General features: G+C 45.1%; 1 protein-coding gene across 2 annotated transcripts in view; it reads left to right on the top strand.

Annotated features, from left to right (window-relative positions):
• The window catches only part of MYBPC2 (myosin binding protein C2), a 241,323-nt gene that overhangs the window by 96,449 nt on the left and 124,356 nt on the right, over positions 1 to 20,518 (top strand). For both annotated transcript variants that reach the window (XM_069636959.1, XM_069636949.1), the window contains 2 exons: positions 13,356 to 13,488; positions 19,836 to 19,960. In XM_069636959.1, coding sequence (XP_069493060.1) covers positions 13,356 to 13,488; positions 19,836 to 19,960 — 258 coding nt within the window. The remainder of the gene's footprint in view (positions 1 to 13,355; positions 13,489 to 19,835; positions 19,961 to 20,518) is intronic.

Below are 20,518 nucleotides of genomic sequence, written 5' to 3'. Positions count from 1 at the left end.
TCTCTAATCTCTATTTACCAATGGGAGACAACTTCTGTAGGATGCGACATAGTCGAGACAGCCACCCTCATGCTCTGGGAGGAAAAGGAGAGTGGTATCCTTCACATGGCTGGCAAAGAGGGAATTGAAGGAGTAGAGGTTGAAGCATGCAGTCAACCCGAGCCTTGTGAGTAGGGATGTTACCTATGTGAAGCGAATGTATAACCTGACTCTCTAAACAGCCATGTGCCAGACTGTGGATTCAAATGGCTACAATGGTGAGGCCCAGGCCACATTCAGTGGGCCATGGGGCTAATGCTGAACCAACAAAATGCATGTGCCATCCCTGGAGGGACACCATGTCCACATGACTGTGAAGCTACTAATGTACCATTGCATCCATGGAAATGTGACCTCATGCAATCTGAAGATAGAGTAATCAGTCCAGGCCATGGTCATATAGTAAACTTAAACCTCCTGTACTCTTGTGTATCTCATAAGCACCTAAAAGTCACTTAACCCACATTAAAAACCAATGCCAAGAACAGGCGTGACTCATGAAAATGTTCCATTACCATTGCCTCTGCTGATGACTGTTGGCAAAGATGATAGGCTAAGTCATCACGTCTCCTTGCTTTATCCATCCTTGCAAGTGCTGTGTGAGGTCCATGGAAAGACATGATGTCCATGGTGATACAGTGCCACACTGGTTCCTCTGAGCAAACAACAAGGTGCACATGACAACAAAAACCAAGAGACAGAAAATTACATTGTCGCACCCAGTAATGTTTGTGCACATCAGAGGGTTTACGTAACGATGTTCGAATAGACACCCCCCTGCATGTGAGCCCAGTCCTCTCCTATTAGCCACAATATGAAAAATGCATGCATGCCTTGGTCTGACATATACGTGTCACCAGTCATATACCAGCCCATGAGAGTGATGTGACGAATCCCACAATGTCGTCCCTGCTTCCCTGGGGGGAGCCCCTTCCCATGAGGCTAGTGAGGTGGTGCCGCTACCCGATAGCCCCCATAGTGGTGATCATGCAGTGGGAGGATCTCATGGGGAGAGATTTGCCCTATGGGACCAGGGACAATTATCTGGGTACATAACAGTAGATACATCCTACACCCCAACCTCATTCATACCTTACACAGACCTCTGTGATTCCTGACACCTCGATATGTTTTTGTAGAACAGGAAACCCCATCCTCGTAGAACATACTGAGACAAGGAAGATTCCACCAAGCCCAATAGAGAGGACTCATATCAGGACTGGGACGAAGAAGCACTCTGGAGGAATGAGGAACGTACTGCATAACTAAGGGATGTGTTCCATTCAAGACAATCACGCTGAGGATACAAAAAGAGAAGGACTGGAAAAGGGTCAGATCCTCCTTGGAGGAACTGTGAGAGCCAGCATGGTTCAGGAAGGAAGCAAGGAGACCGGGACGACAAGAACGGAGCAGGAAGGTCGAGAGCCGGTCCAGGCAAACCTTGAGAGAGAAACTGGAGAGTGCGAGCAGGGAGAACTGCGCTGTCCGGCAGAAGCTTGAGACTGCAGACCCGCCACAGGCCAAAAGTAGACCGTGAGAGTCGGGGAAGTCCCACGACTTGTCACATGCGCCAACAAAGACCCAGGATGATCGTGGACCACGAAAAAAGGTGCACCATTGCTGGGAAGGCACAGGTGCCCTGAGAAGGTGGTGGAAAACCCAGAAGGGAGAAGGAAGCTGAGACTACAGGGCCTGGGACCCTGACCAAGGGTAAGAGACTTTGGCACACCTTGGGTCGTACGATAGTACTTGACAGGAGAGTGAATCAAGTTTATCAAGTAGAAAGGAGCAGCAAGGAAGGCAAGTATTGGACATGCACCCATAAAAGGAAGAGCGATCATTGTCATTCATCATAGTCACAGTACCTGGCATGGTCGTGAACCAGGTTGGCTGTGATTAATGAAAAGCCTGATGAAGGCCAGGTGAAGGGAGACATTCCCCCATGATTGTATTGTCTGAAAAGCCTGAGTAGGACGAGGGAAAGGGAGTCATTTCCCCTGTTTTGTTTTGTGGACATTGTGAAAATCCAAGAGAAGAGAAGCAATCTCTTGGCATTGCGAAAAGCCTGGAGAAAGCCAAGAAAGCCACGAGAAGAGAGGCATTCTCTTGGTAGTGCAAGGAGCCAAGAGAGAACCATGGACAGGTAGTCAGTCCCCCTGTTGTGTTTGTGAACATTTTGATGAGTCAAGAGAAGGAAGACATTCTCTTGATACTTTGGAACTTTGCATTCACCTTTTGTAAAGGATTGTGACCTGGGCAGAGGGATCCATTCCCTCAGGAACCAGTTCCCCTGATACATGGAACTGTGCCTGTCTGCAATAAGGGAGGCATACATCTGGACCAAGAAGAAGGCAAATCCCTTTAGTTTAGGTGTAAGTGTAAGGGTTGGAAATAGGTTTTGACACAGGACAGTGGACTCTTTTAGTTATTGGCCATTCTGACAGACTCCTTAATTTTAGTTGAGGCAGGGAAACCCCTCTTAGAAATAGGGCTAGATAGGTTTTATTGTCTTTACCTTTTTCAAGCAGTCAAAGTAATTGCCAATCACCATGCCACCATTGTGCAAGACTCGTACTTCAGAACCCTTACATATGGTGGGATCTGACCTGGTTGACACAAATCCAGTAGTCAAGATCTGGTTATAGACCCTCACCTTAACAGCTCCCAGAGGTACTTATATCAGGTTAACATCTAAGTCTGGGTTGGCCTGGATATATGTGTTTAGACATTCTAGCCGCGGTGGTGGACCTAGATTACGGGGGGATGTTAAGGTCCTTCTTCAAAATAATGGAAGACAGTCTTATCACATTATGATCAGAGATAAGATTTCCCAGGGGATCTTAGAAAAGGCAATGTTCCCAGTCTTACTAGAAGTCCTTGAACAAGATCAAACTGTTAGAGGGGAAAAGGGTTCAGGAAAGCTGACATAGAGTGGAAACCCAAGGCACAGAGACCCACACGAAGGGGAGACACTAAAGAAACCAAAATAATGCCTGATTTGCCGTTTGCATAATGCAACAATCCGATGTTAACTGAGGCCTTCCTCAAAGTGGTACCGGAAGACGAGGGAAGAAAGAAAGATGGTCCCTTCTTTTCCTCAAACAGGGGTTGTTATGTAGGGGAGAAACTACCCATGAAGGCATCCCATGGTCCCAAATTGTAGTCCCACGAAGCCACCAAAGGGTCGTTTGTGATGGAAATCGCCCATGCCCATCTCACCTCGGGACACTTGAAGGCAGCTAAGACCCACGGACAGGTGGTGACTAGATTCTACTGGGCCGGAGTTTTTGCTGACATAAAAAAAGTGTGTCTGCGTGCTTCTTATGCCAGAAAACAAGCCACCATGGACCCCCTCCAGCCCCACTACCACCCCTACCCATCATTGATATACCTTTTTCCTGCATTGCAGTAGATATTGTAGGATTACTAGAACAATCAAGTCTGGGAAACAAGTACATACTATTCATCGTAGACTATGCGACCCGTTACCCAGAAGCTTTTCCGATGCGAAACAGCTTGACACAGAACATCTAATCCCTTTCTTGTCCCACATAGGTTTCCCAAAGGAAATTCTTACAGATCAGGGAAGCAATTTCAAGCTTAAACTTACGGTTGAGGTGAAGAAAATGCTTCAGTTTAAGACGCTCCGAATGTCTGTATATCATTCACAGATGATAATAAGACTCTTTAAAGCATCCCCAGAAAACTAGTGGAGACAGATGTAAGAAATTAGGATATGGTGGTTCCCTGTGCCCGGGCTGCCATCATAAAAGCCCCCCAAGCATCCCTATATTTCTTACCGGTCGAGCTTCTATATGGGTGCGAACCGTAGGATGCATTGGACACCCTCAGGGAGACCTGGGAGGAGAGAGAGCAGGCTGTGTTACCTTTTTCCCAGAGTCCAAAGAATACAATTACACATGTAGATTGTCCGAGACATAGTTCATTCCCACTTGTCCCAGGAAAACCAAAGGGGCTGTATGACTGGAAAACGGTGACCCGTTTTCCATCGGACAGAAGGTGCTAGTACTCCTCCCCCCATCCGACAATAAAATGTTATCACAATGGCATGGTCCATATGAGATCATAGAACAGACTGGCAATAGAGTAGCCAAACTGGATAAAAGACTCAAGACCCAGATCTACCATGTTAACATCTTGTCAAGGATTTTGAGCCATCCACGGTAGATGCCAAACCCCACGGGCCTACATGGACATTTCGCACTCAGCTAAGTTGATTTACACCTCAGACCGGAAACACAACGCCGAGGGGAGGGGAAGTGGCTAAATCAAAAAATCATGCCCCAAACTTCTTCTCAGGTGGGACTCTGCATGCGTGAGAGAGAAAAGCAACATGAAGAGTTCATATTTGTCCTAACTCTGACTCCCCCAATCCACCCCTAAAACCTATCACACAGAGGATCCTCAGTACCTCAAATTATTCTGCTAGTGCTCAGAGGAAATTAAAATCACTGTGGTAAATGTTTAAGTAAAATAAACGAATAACTGCAGCCCTGACTCCTTCCCTATTGTACTGTTTACAGAGGAGTTCAGCAACTGCCCATGCACGACCTTTGCTCTTGGCTGAATGAACAATTGTGCTTTTGGCTTTGCCTGTGCTTCAAGTGAAGTTGCAGAAGTCTTGCTCTAAACTTGAAGGAAAATAACATCTTGTTCCTCACTGCGCACCCGTGCAAATAAAACCTTGTCAAAATGTCTGCAAGTCTTGAAACTGTCCTCAAGGTCTTAAAACTGTCACCGCTGACTGCGCTGCCAGCGCTATGATTACTCCCCTCTTCTTCCTTCCTTCACTTAACAGGCTGAAAGATCAATGCGCGCAAACTGGGCACATGACAATGTTCTTGCAGAGTAGAGAAAACCCCAATGCAGCCTGGTTGCCAGGGTTACGAAGCTCTGGCGAGGGTCACGCACAAGGTTATTTCCTATAAAATGCTTGCTTGGAATGAAACAATAAAATAAACGAAAATACACTGACGCTTAAAGTCGTGTCACAAATCATCTTTCCCACAATCCCAGATTAGTCTCTTCTGAGTCAGTCACTGTATAACTTGAAATGTAAAAGTGAGACAGAAATCCCTTAGCCTCTCCTGTGGCTGTGGCTACCAAACCTCTTCATGAATTCCTGTTTACCTGGAAAGAAGGGTTCCTCTCCTGAATCCTTCTTCCTAAAGCTTTGTGCTGCTTTTTGGCCCCAAGAACAGGAGCTCAGGAAAACTGAACCCCTCTGCTGGACAGTTGATAATGAAAGGTAGTTTAGAAAGTTCTAAAACTGACCTTTGTCCATCCATAGACCCATCAGGATGCAGAGTCCATTTCTCCATCTTGACCTCGGGAAGCTGCACACAAGATCTAAGGCCCAAACCAACTACAAAGGACCTGGAACATACATTGCAGTCAAAACACTGACATACTCAAAATGTGCTCACAGGTCATCCAAACCTGACACATCTTAAAAGAATGGAAAAAACACCCTGTAGAATCTTTCTTGGTAGTGATTGTCAGTCTGCTAGCTGAAAATGTCGGAGAACCTAACTTAGTACCATCTGATCTTCCTCAATCCGAACACCATAATATTCAAGATCTCTTCTACCAGTTCCTGGATGTTTTTAATGAGGAATCAAGGCGATTTAAGGGCATATACCATTATATTTGCACTCCCTTTGAGAAAGTGGTTAATTTAAAGCCCTATAAGATTACCAAAGCAAGAAGGAGTCCTCCAATAGGTGGCGAAAAGGATGGCAGCCAACATTGTGGAACCATCTCGGACACCATGGTCTTTGCCAATAGTCCCGGCTGCAAAGCCAGATCAATTGTGGAGGTTCTGTATCTACTTCCGAAAGTTAAATGCTGTGTCCCAGTTAGAAACTTATCGCATGGCAAAGATTGATGACCTGATTGAGCGACTGGGCACAGCCATTTAAATCTCCACAATTGATCTCACCAAGGGGCATTGGTAGGTTCCTTTGAATCCTGAAGACAAAGAGAAAACCGTATTCTCCACCGCTAAAGGACTGTGTCAGTTTAAACTACTCCCATTTGGTCTTCATGGTGCACCAGTGACCTTCCAAAGGCTAATGGGCCAGGTACTAAGGCCTTATTCGAGTTTCCGTGGAGCTTATTTAGACGATATCACCATCTACAGTAAGACCTGGGATGAACATATGACACATTTTTACAAAATCACGAAAGCCGTAAGACAAGCAGGGCTAATCGCTAACCCGAAGAAATGCCACCTTGCCCAATCGGCCATGAGATGTCTGTGGTTCTTTGTCAGTAATGGAATAGTCCAGCCCCAGTTAGAAAAGGTCAGAGACATGAAGAGACTCCCATACCAAAACCCAAATGAGTTCTAAGGGCTTTCTTGGGATTGGTGGGGTCTATAGAAGATTTATCCCCAATTTATCATCTATCACAGCCTGTCTAATCGACAAACTGAAAAATGCTGAGCCTCGGATGGTAAAGTGGGAAAAGAAAAAATAGGTGTGGACCGTAAGGTATCCCCCCAAAATGTTAAATGCGCATTTACTGTGCATTCACATGTTCAAAAATGATGACTCCCATTACAGTGACCAAGTGAAGCGGGGGTGTCCCCGGTCCCCTTGGATGCTGTAATGGGGGTCGGGAGTTCCTGGGGTGTCCCTCGCTTCCATTAGATGGTAGCAGGGGACAATAAAGTAAACAAGTTTTGGAAAAGGAAAAAGTACCATGCTGCGCCAGTTCTGACCCACGTTAGTGGGAGAGAACTGACGCCGAAGGGATAGAGGAGAGACGGTGGCCAACTTCTGTGTGTGCCGCCGAAAAGGTAAGTGGGTAGGGGGAGACAGGTATGGGTTGCGGGGCACAGTGATCTATGTGAACACAATGGAAGTCAGCATTTTGAAAGTCGACATTATGGGCGGCGCAATGTCCACATAGATCCGACCATACTATGCAGTCAACCAATTCTAAAATGACCCAACTTTAACAAAGAATTTCTACTCCAGACAGAAACCTCCAAAGTGGGCCTAGGGGCAGTTCTATCTCAGAAATAGAATGGAAAAGAACATCCGGTGATGTACATCAGTAGAAAATTGTTTCATAGAGAAAGAAACTATGCCCCAATAGAATTAGAGGCACTGGTGATAAAATGGGCACTAGGACATCTAATATACTACCTTACTGGGAGAAAGTTCACCTTAGGCACAGACCATTCACCTCTTAAATGTCTTAGTTTGAAAAAGGACACGGATCCCCAGATCATCCGCTGTTTCACGATCTGAAACCCTTGTTTTTTAGCATGGAACACTGTATGGGTAAAGAAAATGGAAACGTTGACTTCCTGTCCCGATTTCCTTTTACAGATGGAGAAACCAGCTGCTTTAGAAGAAGAGTATGTGACGAATCCCAGGATGTCGTCCCTGCTTCCCTGTGGGGAGCCCCTTCCCATGAGGCCAGGAAGGTGAGGCAGCTACCTGATAGTCCACCTGGGGGTGGTACTCAGCAGTAGGATTTCATTGTGAGGGATCCCCCTACAGGATCAGGGATGATTATCTGGGGAAGACACAATATATTCACTCTCCACCCCAACCTCCCTCATACCCTACATAGACCTCTGTGATTCCCGACACCTCCATATATTTTTGTAGAACAGGAAACCCCATCCTACTAGAACATATGAGATGAGCAAGATTCCACCTAACCCAGTAGAGAGTACTAATATCGAGACTGGGACGAAGAAGCACTGTGGAGGAATGGAGAACGTACCACAAAACCAAGGTACACATTCCATTCAATACAATCATGCTGAGGATACAAAAAGAGAAGGACTGCAAAAGGGGTCAGATCCTCTTTAGAGGAACCGTGAGATCCAGCACGGTTCAGGAAGGAAGAGAGAAGACCGGGACACCAAGAATGGAGATGATATGTCCAGATTGTTGTACTGTCTGAAAAGCCTGAGGAAGGGCAGGGAGAAAGGAGACATTCCCCCATGGTTGTATTGTTTGAAAAGCCTGAGCATGCCAGGGGAAGGGAGACATTCCACCTAGTTTGTTTCTGAACATTGTGAAAAGCCAAGAGAAGAGAAACAATCTCTTGCCATTGTGAGAATCCTGAAGAGAGCCAGCAAAGCCATGAGAAGAGATGCATTGTGAAGAGCCAAGAGACAGAAGCCATTCTCCTGATACCAGAACATTCTGTTGGAACTTTTGTTTCTTTCTGAACCAGAGAACGTTTGCTACTTTGGAACTTTCCTTTAACCTTTGGAAAAGGATTGTGACCTGAGTGGAGGGATTCATTTTCTCAGGAACCAGGTCACCTGACACCTGGAACTGTGCCTGTCTAGAAGAAGGGTTTCATTCTTCTGAACCAATAAGACAGCAATCCCCTTTTAGTTTAGTTGCAAGTGCAAGGGATGGAAATAGGTTTTGACACAGGACAGTGGACTCTTTTAGTTCTTGGACATTTTGATGGACTCTTAGAAATAGGGCTAGATAGTTTTTCTTTTCTTTACTTTTCTAAAGAAACACAAGCCTTTGCCAATCACCATGTCATCATTGTGTCAGACTCGTACTTCTGCACCGTTACAGTGACCATGTTCCATTTATTCCCCAACCGGTTCACAGGCCTCCCACGGAGCAGAAGCTGGGCCCAGGATATCAAAGTCAACACAGCCACCCACTGGGATCAGTGGTGTGCCAACATAACCAACAGCACTTTCGCCGCCATTTCTGCACCCCACAGCCATGGCACCCTCCAGAAGACCCTCCCCAAGAACACATTTGTCCCCGGTACCTGCACAGCACCTGCCCACATCAGAAAATACTTTCTTCACCACAGCAGTTTTTGATACAGATACAACCAATCTAGACACTGCCCCTGCCACTGGCAACGTCCGCCTGCAGGTCCCTGTGACCTGTCTGACACTCAAACAGCCCCTGTGGAGTTGCATAGCTAATCAGTCAGCAAGTCCCTGCCGCTCTTCATCTGCTTCACTGATCCAGTGACAGCAGCATCAGGAAAAACGGACACAGGAACTGATGTTTCTGATATTGAACCTGTGGATTTTGGTGGGTAGGGGACAGGTACCTGAGTGACGCCCCAAGCTCTGCCCGCACCTCTGACAGTGTGCCCCACTAAACTCTTGAAGGGATCTGAAGCAGAATTAATGGCTTTGAGCACAGCCAGAAGTGGATTGAAAACATAGAAAAGCAGCAGCTGCAACACCTGCAGGCTATTAAGGATGCTGTTCAGGGCTTACCCTGACATATGCCTAGGGCAATGGGAAGGCAGTGCCACCTCATAATAGCAACAGCCGGAAAATATAGTGATGGGCCAGAGGGTAAAAGAGCTGACAGAGGCTATTTTTGCAGGCGCTGAGACCATGCAGAGAGCACCTCTGCTGACATTCTAGCATATCCGGGGATAAGAGTCTGAAAGTTTCACTTCTGTCACACCCACAGAAGACTTACTTCCTGGCAGCCCCCATTGTTGGTCCCAACGCTCTGTCTGGCATGGTGAGGGTCACGTAAGTGAGACTGCAGTGCATGAGGCACTCATTCTAGGAATAAAGGAGTTTGGAAGAATAGGGTATTAGGGCTAAGGGAGGTGAGAGGGCAATGGTGTGGAGGATAACATAGGTAGGAGGGCAAGGGTGTTGTTTGGCCTTCAAAAAAGTCACATATGAACATGAAATGAAATCTTTTTGTGGAAGATCTACTATGTGATTATATGCAGCCAGTTGAGGTGTGTGCCATGCAATATCCTTAAAAAAAAGCCTCAATAAGTTATTTCCGCATGAGACGTCTGTCCCTACCTTCATCATGGTCACCGTGTGGTGGCAAGTGTTCATCGGCATGTGTGTCATCATCCTCTTCTGGGGGTCCCTTGTCGACATCCGAGGTAAGGGGACATGTCTCCTTATGCACATGTTGCACAGCATTGCACACTCTACAGATATTTTACCCACCATGTCTGGCTTGTACATTAAAGCACCTCCTGTCTGAAGTACATACCAGAACCATACCTTCACAGGCCAAAGGTACATTCAATACAGAGCCTGGTCCCAATATGTACCTGATTATATGCCACATCTTGTGCTATGTGTGAGCTCCGGACAGATGCCATCAGCCACCGAATATGGAGATAGCCGGAGTCAGATGCAAAGTCAGTGGCAATAAGTGTTATCTTGTGCTATGTGTGAGCTCCGGACAGATGCCATCAGCCACCGAATATGGAGATAGCCGGAGTCAGATGCAAAGTCAGTGGCAATAAGTGTTATCTTGTGCTATGTGTGAGCTCCGGACAGATGCCATCAGCCACCGAATATGGAGATAGCCGGAGTCAGATGCAAAGTCAGTGGCAATAAGTGTTATCTTGTGCTATGTGTGAGCTCCGGACAGATGCCATCAGCCACCGAATATGGAGATAGCCGGAGTCAGATGCAAAGTCAGTGGCAATAAGTGTTGGTTGTAGAACAATCAGCATCTGTAAAAGCAGTCATGGCATTATGATCTAAATTCCAGGCAATGTACGTATGGCACCATTGATGTTTCCACTATTGGTCTCTGTGTCCCCAAATTATGCCATGCCTCATGGATTGAGTGGTGAAATGCTTAATGTTGCTGGGGAAATCCCCCATTTCTAACATCACTGGCCCGCCAGCGTGGTAAATAGTTTCATGGGAGATTCTAAGCCTTGTTAACCACCCTTGAGCGTCTTGTCTGCCACCCTACATCTACAGTGGCATCCACAACACCCTAAGGGGAAAGGGGAATTGGACAAAACAACAAACTACAGGCAGCATAGGTCTCTTTCTGGTTGCGCACCTTCATACTGTGTCTGTAAGGCACATGCAGAAACAAACTTAATATTTCTGCTGAATGTCAGCTCCCAGCCAGTATTCTATTTTCCTACTCAATTTTTCCCATTACCTGGTTCTCTCTGCTAAGTGCCTAGAGCCGATTTAAGATGCTCTTAAATTATGCCAGAAACCCTTTTTCTGTTAATGTTTATTCCTTTTTCTTTTAGTTTAATATTTTAACGTTGACGTCTTTCTTTCTTCCTATGAACTCGCTTGCTAGGTTTTCTCTTCTGCTTTTATTATTAAACTTCCCTGTTTAAACACTGACTATTATCAAAAAGAACGATCGTAGCTTTAAAACGTATCGTACACTTTTCTTTAGTATACAGATTTTAATGAAGCAATTTTTTATAAAATGTCCTCACTCGTTTTTGGTATCTCAATTTACAAGTTTTTGAACTTCCTCCATTGTCACACTGCTTAAAAGTCTTCTTTTTGATGCTGTTCTGGATGAGGAAATCCTTAATGTGCCCACTCGCACAGTGTGGAGGCACCCAACACGCAGCTCTGCATCGAAATCAGTCTTTCCAACACATTTTCCGTGTTGCTATGGTGAAGCTTGTTGCTAAATGTGCCAGTGGGTTCCTTTCTCTAACCTCTAACTCTGCTTTTGCAGTTGCTAGCATTAGCTTAGCTGTCTTTAAGGGAAACAGACTATTTACTTTGCTTCGTCCAAAACATATCAATTACAAACATAAAAGGAAAGTTCACACTGGTAGTTTTCCTTGCGTCCTGCTTCATACTATCTCCGGACTTCATAACATCTTCCAGCATCTTAATATTATCAAAATTGTTCTTTTGCAGAAACCCAACGATAAGGGACCTGCTTGTCCAAGAGTTGCAAATGAAAGAATGTTCCCAACCTTCCAACTGCATAACAATGGAACCGCACCCAATCATTCTTCATATGTCCTTTTCCCATCGTGGAAAAGGACATTAGCACTTTCCTAGTAGAGAATCTGGTCAAGGGAAACGTTTTACCAACCACCACTGCCTCGCCAGAAATGCAGCACTCTCCACACATTCTACCAGACAAGCTCTCCCCATGCTTCAAATACTTACTGTAATGAAAAACATTCACCCACTCTATGAAGCACATTTGGCTGGCTGTCTTTTCTCTTGCATTGTGAAGACCTAACAGACTTGCATTGTAACTGGATTGCTGATAGACATGTAAACTGTGGATCTTTAGCACATCCCCTTTCCTAGGATGGGCCTCATTAAAAGTTTGGTGATATCTCGGTGGTAAATCTGCTTAGATACCACCAAATGATATTATCATTACAGCCACTTGGTCCGGCAGAATTACTGCCTGATTACAAGTGGTGGTAGGTGGCGTTACTCCCCATTTATTAGAGTCCATAGGACTGCATGGACATTTCAGTGAAATTACCACTGGTGGTATTTCTGTGGATTTGGTCTTTTTTGGCTGTAAAGTAGAGGAATTACCTACAGCATTCTGCGGGAGGTTTTATCTCCGGCTTACCTCCAAACCCATAGTTTGGCAGTGTGGTAATGCACCGGTAATGCAGTGGTAACTGCTACCACTGCATTACCAGCATTTTCAACCACACCGCTGGACGTGTAATGAGGCCCAGAGGAAAGGGCATTACAGAGTAGGAGTACAGTAGTCACTATTGTGAGTTATTCATACTTAACTCCAACCTTGGGCAATAGGGGAGAAACATATGGAAGAAGGCATGGCGCTTCAAGGGGCGGGGTTGTGAAACGACATGGTGCATCAGGCCCCATTAAGAGCTTTTAAAGATTCAGCACACATATGTTCCTTCCCATTCTTTTCTGGGCCTGCTTGTGGTACCACTAAAGGCAAGAACTAATCGTTTTGGAATGACCATGAAGGTAATATTTCCTATTTCGAACGTAAATGAACTCTCTGGAACGTTTATTTTTTTCTTTTTCGTGTGCCCAATAACACTGGACTCTGAACATGTAACCAACACTCAAGCAATCTGCATAATACATTTGTAAAATCATCATGGCCCAAAGGTTTCATTTAATGAGAAATGTGAGCTATGTGAATTGCACCGTAATGGGTGCCGTCGAAGGAGAAGTGCATGTTTCTTACAGTGAAGACCTGGCTGGTGACGGCTGGGTGGACATAGTGCATGTCTCATCCAAGCAGTGGCACGTTTTATACCACAGCACACACTCTTTCCAACATGGAGTAGCACGGCAGCTGAATTTAACATAGAATACAATGCATGGGTGCTTTATAGACTCCTTCTATGAACATCGTCAGTGTGGTCCACAGAATCATTTGGTGCCACCTTGATTCTTGTGCGTTTCTAGTTGCAGTCAGCGAGATTAAGTGATACCTAGAAAATCTCTCAAAATGTACCTTTGCCTCTCCCTCCCTTGCCCTAGTCCATTCCCAGCGCACCTTTGCTCTTTCATTTGCCCATCCTGGAATAATCTGCGTCTATTGTTCTCTTTGCAGCTTTCACAAAGAGACTGGACGCCGCCTACCAGGTGGACAAAGGCAATAAAATCAAAATCTTTGTGGAGGTCAGCAACCCAGACCTCCCGATAAAGTGGCTGAAGAATGGACAAGAAATACGCCCAAGTGCCAAGTAAGTATGCCAGCAGTGTATACCCAACCATGCCTGCCTCCCTGTCCTGCTCCTTCATGCCACAGGCTGCGTACGAAACATTTCAAGGGGTTTGACGTGCTCTGACCCTCTGAAAATCTCAGGAATAAACTCACAGAAAGTTCCTATCCATGCTGCTTTCAGAAGAGCACAAGTTGAAAGATTTTGGGGGAAGTTTACAAGAAAAATGTTTCATTGCCACTCTCCGCCTGTCTCACTGATAACATCCTGTGATCCCACTAAGCAGTTAAGAGTTGACATGTTCTCTGTAATGGGATCTTCATAAACATTGAACATATCTGCGTGTGAACAAAAATCACTGAGAACTTGACCAAGAGCCAATTCTTGCTTTTCATTTCTAGCTACAATGTATGAAAAACCTCAAGTCCCTTATTGTTTTCTAAAACTTTAGTCATAAGAAATTTCAATTAACCTCAAAAAAGTACATAAGTGCTGTTTTTTAATAATTTCTTTTCCTTGGTCCCACGGAAGCTGCTCTGCCCACAAAACCCCCTTGGCCCATTGCCCCAGCAGCATTAAGTGTCTGCTGTCACTTACTCACAGTCCCGAGGCGGGAAAAGGGAATGTGGATCAAACAAAAAATACAGTCTGCTCTCCTGTCGGCCTCACGTGCTGTAATCCTTACTGAATCGCCGGAGAAAATTGGATTTATTTGCTTCTTCTGTTCCGTCAGGCTGTCGATGTTGGCAACATTCTGTCCTCCTCTAGCGATGTTGACTTGCTGACCAACTCTGTCTGTCAAAGTCTGTAAAACCTATTACTGTTAATTCTAGCCTTCCCTGACTTCATGTATTGCTCTCCAGCCTTCTTAGCTAACTTTCCTCATTACTAACTAAATGTTGGCGGTCACAGTTTTACATCCACCAACGGTATAAACAGGCATGCTTGCCCCAGGGCTACTGAGGGGAGGAGATAGATTCGGGGATTCTGTTTTAAAATAATAATTCAGTGCCCACTGGAAATAGACCATTGAATGCCCAGTACATGCCCATTCCAACAGAGAAAGCGTGCTTGGCTATTCATCTGCAGGCTCAATCCTTGGTAATGGCCTCAGCACCTTGTTGAATAAAGACTATTCTCCTTCATCTCCAGCCTTCTGAGTAAGAATGAAATGTGTCCTGATAATATTAGGAAGAAGGTAGAGCAGAGCTCTTTTTTACATCTGCAGCAAGCCAACCTGGATGATCGTTGGGCGTTTTGCATCAAGAGTCTGTGGAATGAAATGTTGGTTTACCCCACACAAGACAACGAAGCACAGTTTTCTCAAATGTTCAGGCATTAATTAGGTAGCTAAGTGCCAGCTGAATTCTTCCTGTCAGCACAATGTCAAGAGGCATGTGCATTGGTGCAGACGTCAAGAGGCAGCATGGCTCAAAGTAACAACATTTCAACAGCAAGATACCCAAGAAATGCCACTATACATTGGTACCTGTTTCACTCATCCATGGACAATGATCTCCCGAAGAAACTAAAGCACTTTGATTTCAAAACCACTGGCAGTTCTAAGAAGGCAGTCTGGAAAAAACATTTCCTGGCTCTTGAAATGCCAAACAGCCCTGGTGCAGGCCCTTTTATCACTTACTGGAGAACAGGGCTATTCATTGGCACTGCTGTCCAAGAGCCATCTAACAAAAACAACAGGCCAGCAGTCGCAAACCTCTCCATCGGTCTTCCCCACAACATAAGCCAAGACAATAACAGCTTGCCTTTGGTTCACTTGTCTCCTGTGCTAGGGATGATATACCCTCATTTGTAGTCCTTGAATTTAAATCCTGGAATGTAATAACTTCCTACTATCGGTGTTTTTGAAAGTGGCCAGTCTGGATCATTCCAATTCCCCTTGCCTCCCTCTCTACTGATCCGTCCCATTCCCACTTCTCGGAACGTCCCGTCCTTTGGAGAAGCCACTGAAGATCAACACGATAGAGGAGGTTCCCTGTCCAAAGGCTATTTTTCCAGGTAATTCATAGTGCGAAAGTAGAACTGGAATGGCCTGTGCACCATGTTAAACCTCTCCTTCACCTTTTCCCTACCAGATTAAATGTTCCAGAGAATTATGCCTGCAAAGATCTGAACTTTCGTTGTCATGGGAGATTAACTGTGTGCAGTCAATCTGAAGGATGCATACCTGCTTATCCCATTTCATAGACCTCAGAGGTGTTTCTGAGGTTCTCCATAAGATACAAGCAATACCAATACTATGTTATGCCCTTCACGTCTCAGCAAGGCACGAGGGTTTTTATGAAACTGAAGGTGGCATTCCACCCCATGAAGCAAGGCATACTCATATATTGATTCTTGGACAAATGGCTCGCCATAGCCTTGTGCCCAGAAGTGGCTAGTTCATCTCTTCTCTCCTTGCTCTCTAGCCTCGGGCTACCAGTCAACCAGTGAAAATATAGTCTGATACCACCTTAAAGTCGAACCTTCACTGGTTATATGTGGAATACCTCTTTCCCACTGAGCAATGCATTAAAGACATTTAGTCACTGCATCACAGTACTTGGTGCCATGCACTAACACATCCTTCTGGATTTAGATGTTCTTTGCCTCCATGGCCTTTTGCAAGTTGGCAGTTTTTGGTGGTATTGCTCAGAAGGTAAAGGCTATGTTTGCACCTTTAGTTCAACTAGAACTAATCCTAACATTCCTGGTCAGTTTGTGTTCTAATCCGTTTCTGCTGACATTCTCTGGTAAAAGCAGACAAACCTCTATCGGGCTCTCCCTTTCGGAACCAGGAGTTTTTCAATACAAAAGGCTCCTCCCTTAAACAGGTGGGAGCTTCTGTAAATGACTTGACAGTGGACAACGTGTGATGCTCTCATGCTCAGTTACAATATTTAAACCTCCTGGAACTACAGGCAATTTTTTTGGCCTGGAGAGATTTCCCCTGTTGATGCATAACTCCACAGGCATGTTTAATCTGAATTAACAGCGCTGCGGGGACGAAGTGCCCTCTCCTTTGCAAATTGCTATTGGAGTCGTGGGAATCGGGTTTGGAATAGGGAATTCTCATGCACGCAGCTCATATTGCTGGAGTGATCAACGAAGAGGCAGACCCTTTGTGAATACACCCCCTGGGGAGTAACAAATGCTTACAGACATGTCATGTAGTTATGGCCTTCCATGGGAAGACCTATTTGCAAGCCACCTATACTTGAAATACCAGCTTTAGATATCATAGCAAGGTCCCTGGTCTCTGGGGAAAATCTCTACTAATCTCCTCGGACCACACTGGGGCATATGCGTCCCCTTCAATGCCTCATATTTATATACTGGTGACAAAGTTCAAGGGATGGAAACCTACTGCTGTTGTGACAAAATTCTAGTTTTCTCCAATTGACGGTGAGCTCTCGCCAGAGAGGATGGATTTACTGTTTTAGGGAAGGAGCTTGTTTCTATATATCTCCACTCATTCAGTGACCTTGGCGATATAGTTCCTGTGCAATAGAAATTTGGCAACCTGGCCTTATCTCTAGACATCCTTTAGATCATACAGAAATTACTCTATGAGGTCCTAATATCACAGCAAGTGGGTGCATGACTGCCATTGGATCTAGGGGTGAGAAGTCTGTTTTCATGCTAGTTGCCTGAATGAAGTGTTATCATTAATTCCTGATCTGGCCAGGTCAAGTATCAATGTGAATTCTTGTAGATCACATATTTAAACATCGGAGCACGTAGGAATTCGGAGGCAAATTCATTCTTTCTTTCCAGTTCATTGATAAAGAGATACGTTGATGGCCTCCTCCTCTTTGTTCCCCCTTGTCAGGGCTGGATCACAAACCCATCAAAATGGCTTTATGTGGAACTGAGATTACTCTCCTGGAATATGTTGTTTCTAGTTGCAATCATATCAGCACGTAGCATGAGAGGTCTAAGTCCTGTCCTTGAAACACTTTTTCGCCATCTTCACTCGTGTGAAAGTGGTGCTTAGGACGTATTCCTATTTCATACCCATAGTTTTACGGTTTTCGCTTAAACCAGGAGGTTCACTTGCTTTCTTTCGAAACCTGATCTCACATGCATTGTAAACTATCCACATTTTGGATTTAAATAGGGCCCTTGGGTTCTTTAGGGAGTATCCCGTTGTTTCACTGACAGTAATTACTTTGTGGTAATTTACCACAAAGTAATTACTTTAAAAAATTAATTGGAAAAATATAGGTATTTGTGGGTAGGGCATGGCGGATTTGGGGTAGGGTCAGTAGTGAAGGGGAAGCAGGGGATTAGAGGGAACACCCCCAAATAAAAAATGTATAAAAACATTGACAAATGTCGAAGTAATTACTTTGTGGTAAGTTACCACAAAGTAATTACTGTCAGCGAAGTGACATGGAACCCTTTATGGACAAGAAAAAAGGACTTCATATTCTCTGATCAGGTCTTCATTACCTACAGTACTGCCTGGCTGGGCGACCAAGCAAATAAATCATAGTATTGTGCATTGCATCCTAAACTGTACTCCATTCAGGGGTTCCTGTCCCAAATCAAGTTTATGCTCATACAGTCAGATCTAGAGCAGCTTTAGTTGCATTCAAAACGTATGTATCTCTAGAGGGAATCTGCAGAGCAGACACACAGGCTTCTCCCATGGCATATTTTAAACACCTCTTCCACAATCTGAGATCAGAATCTGATGGCCAGCTCGGCTCGTCGCTCCCCTAGAAAGTGTTTGGTGCTGGGGTAGGATGCCTACCATTCCATTATTACTTGGTAATCCCCCATCAGTATGGTGGAAAGGGTATTCTATGTAGGAGTAGGAACAAAATACTCACCATTGTGAGTATTGTACTTTTAGTCGATGATAGGTCCCTTTCCTTCTTAGGGCCTACCTAACTTCTTCATTAAGAAGGTAGCTAGACATCAGGTTGTACCTTTCTGGATGGAAACGGATTGGCTGGTGGGTCCAGTGTGGCCAGGGCCGGACACAGATTCTTCTATGCATGCCCCCTGGCTTTGCAATTCAACATTATATTTTTGCTGTACAAAAAAAGAAAACAGAACCATGGACTAGGAAACGGTTAGTTGCTATGGTGGTTAACATTTACAGAATTCTCTGTAGGCCCGTCAGCCTCAGTAGGACTGTGCAGTTTCTGCTCAGGGTCAGACTGCATTGTAATTGACATTTGCATAAGCACATAATTATGGTTTTCCTATCTCATTTAAAGCATCTCTACATTTTCCCCTAAATCCCCTAAACTCAATTCGCTAAAATGGAGGGTGCTTGTAGCCCAATTGTTATATTATTTAGGTTGTGCCACATATGCCTAACCTCCCCCTATTTCTTTCCTCTTAGGAAAATCCTGTGAGAACAGGAAGTTTGTATTTACGCCTCTGGAGATTTTGTGAGGTTCAGTGATGGTCCTCCTTAAGCTCCCTGTTGCCCAGCATATTGAATGCTTATCCCTAAAGTCAAGAGGGTTACAAGCATTCCAGGTTCACATTTTGGTATGGATTCTTAACGCTCAGGCTGTGGGGACACCAACTGCTATGTAGCACCAAATCTTCACTTGTTTGAGTCCTGCCTAGGCATTTAGGATTTCTACAATACAAATCTGTCAATGGAGCTAGTCTTCCCTAAATGATCCTCCAGGCAACAGCCAAGGTGAGAGAGCCTCTCCAGCACAGCACTCCAAAGAGACACTGTAGCCCAAACAGTCTGCATGGGGGGCTGCTGCAAATGTTTGGACTTTGCATATAGGGATGGTTTCTAAGCTCTCTGTAGTTGAGGAGCACCCACAGAACGGTACTGCAAGGATATATCACGGGACAGGGCTTCTTCTCGGGAGTAGGCACTAACATGCCTCAAGATTAGAAGGCTCTCCTAGGCATGAGAGACAACCATCGACACAAAGGAGTGGACCTGACTCTGAGTAGCAGGCAGCAGAGTCTCCTCAGGATGAGGGAGCCACAAGCAGAAGACCATTCCTAACTCCAGATCATGGTATTCGAAGGCCAACCTTGGCAGAGGACCCCCAATTGTAGGGAAGCAGGTTGCTTGGCTACCTTATACTGATTTGACACTTTTCGGTTGGGGCCATATAAACTGTAAAGGGACACACAGCCTACATCCCATCAGCTAGCCTTGCTCTGACAGAAAACATCTAATTTGTGTAGGGAATTTTCAAGGGTAATCCCCCAATATAGTGAATGGTCATTCAACCTTTTTGCTCTTTAGAAGTGTCGAACAAATGTGGTGCCTTGCTGCCTCCACTTCCCTCCCTGTCAGGTGCCACCTCATCCCTCCTCAGCTGCCAGAAGTGATGTTGCAGATCCCTCACCTCCTCCCTGTTCTTCCATCTCAGGTACATCTTTGAGAATATAGGCCTGAAGAGAGTTCTGACCATCAACAAGTGTAATCTCTCTGATGACGCAGAGTACGAGTGCATCATCGGCGAGGACAAGAGCGTTACACAGGTCTTCGTCAAGGGTAAGGTCCTAAGATTCATACTTGCAGTGTGCATCTTGCTTCACAGCTGCTCCATTCCATTGGCTATGCTTCATTTTTGTTACTAACTTCGCACCTATTTATATGACGCTAAAGAAATGCACTCTTACTAACATTCAAAGAATATGAGGTTGATTCAATGCCCACAACTATCCAGCCACATACTGTGCACTTAGGTGTTGAAAGGAGAGGAGAGACACATTGGGGGTCATTACGACCCAGGCGGTAAGTACGCCAACTTTACCACCATGGTGTAAACTACGTTTACACCATGGTGGATGGTGGATTTACCGCCCCATTCCAAGGTGAGTGGGGCGGTAAATCCCCATTTCCCATTTTACCCTTCCCCATTCCGATTTTTGCCCCATAGGGCATAATGGGAGTGGGGAAGGCGCTAATTACGCCACCGTAAATTACGGTGGCGTAATTAGCACCAAGGCGGTTTAGCGCCATGGATTTTAACGGCTGCTAAAAGCAGCCGTTAAAATCAGAATCAGGCGTTAAGGGTTAACGACGGCGTTAACCCTTAACGCCTGAGTT

The sequence above is a fragment of the Ambystoma mexicanum genome, chromosome 1q (assembly GCF_040938575.1).
Source record: "Ambystoma mexicanum isolate Mex_15411 chromosome 1q, UKY_AmexF1_1, whole genome shotgun sequence".
Lineage (NCBI taxonomy): Eukaryota > Metazoa > Chordata > Amphibia > Caudata > Ambystomatidae > Ambystoma > Ambystoma mexicanum.
This window is presented reverse-complemented; position numbering and strand designations above follow the sequence as displayed.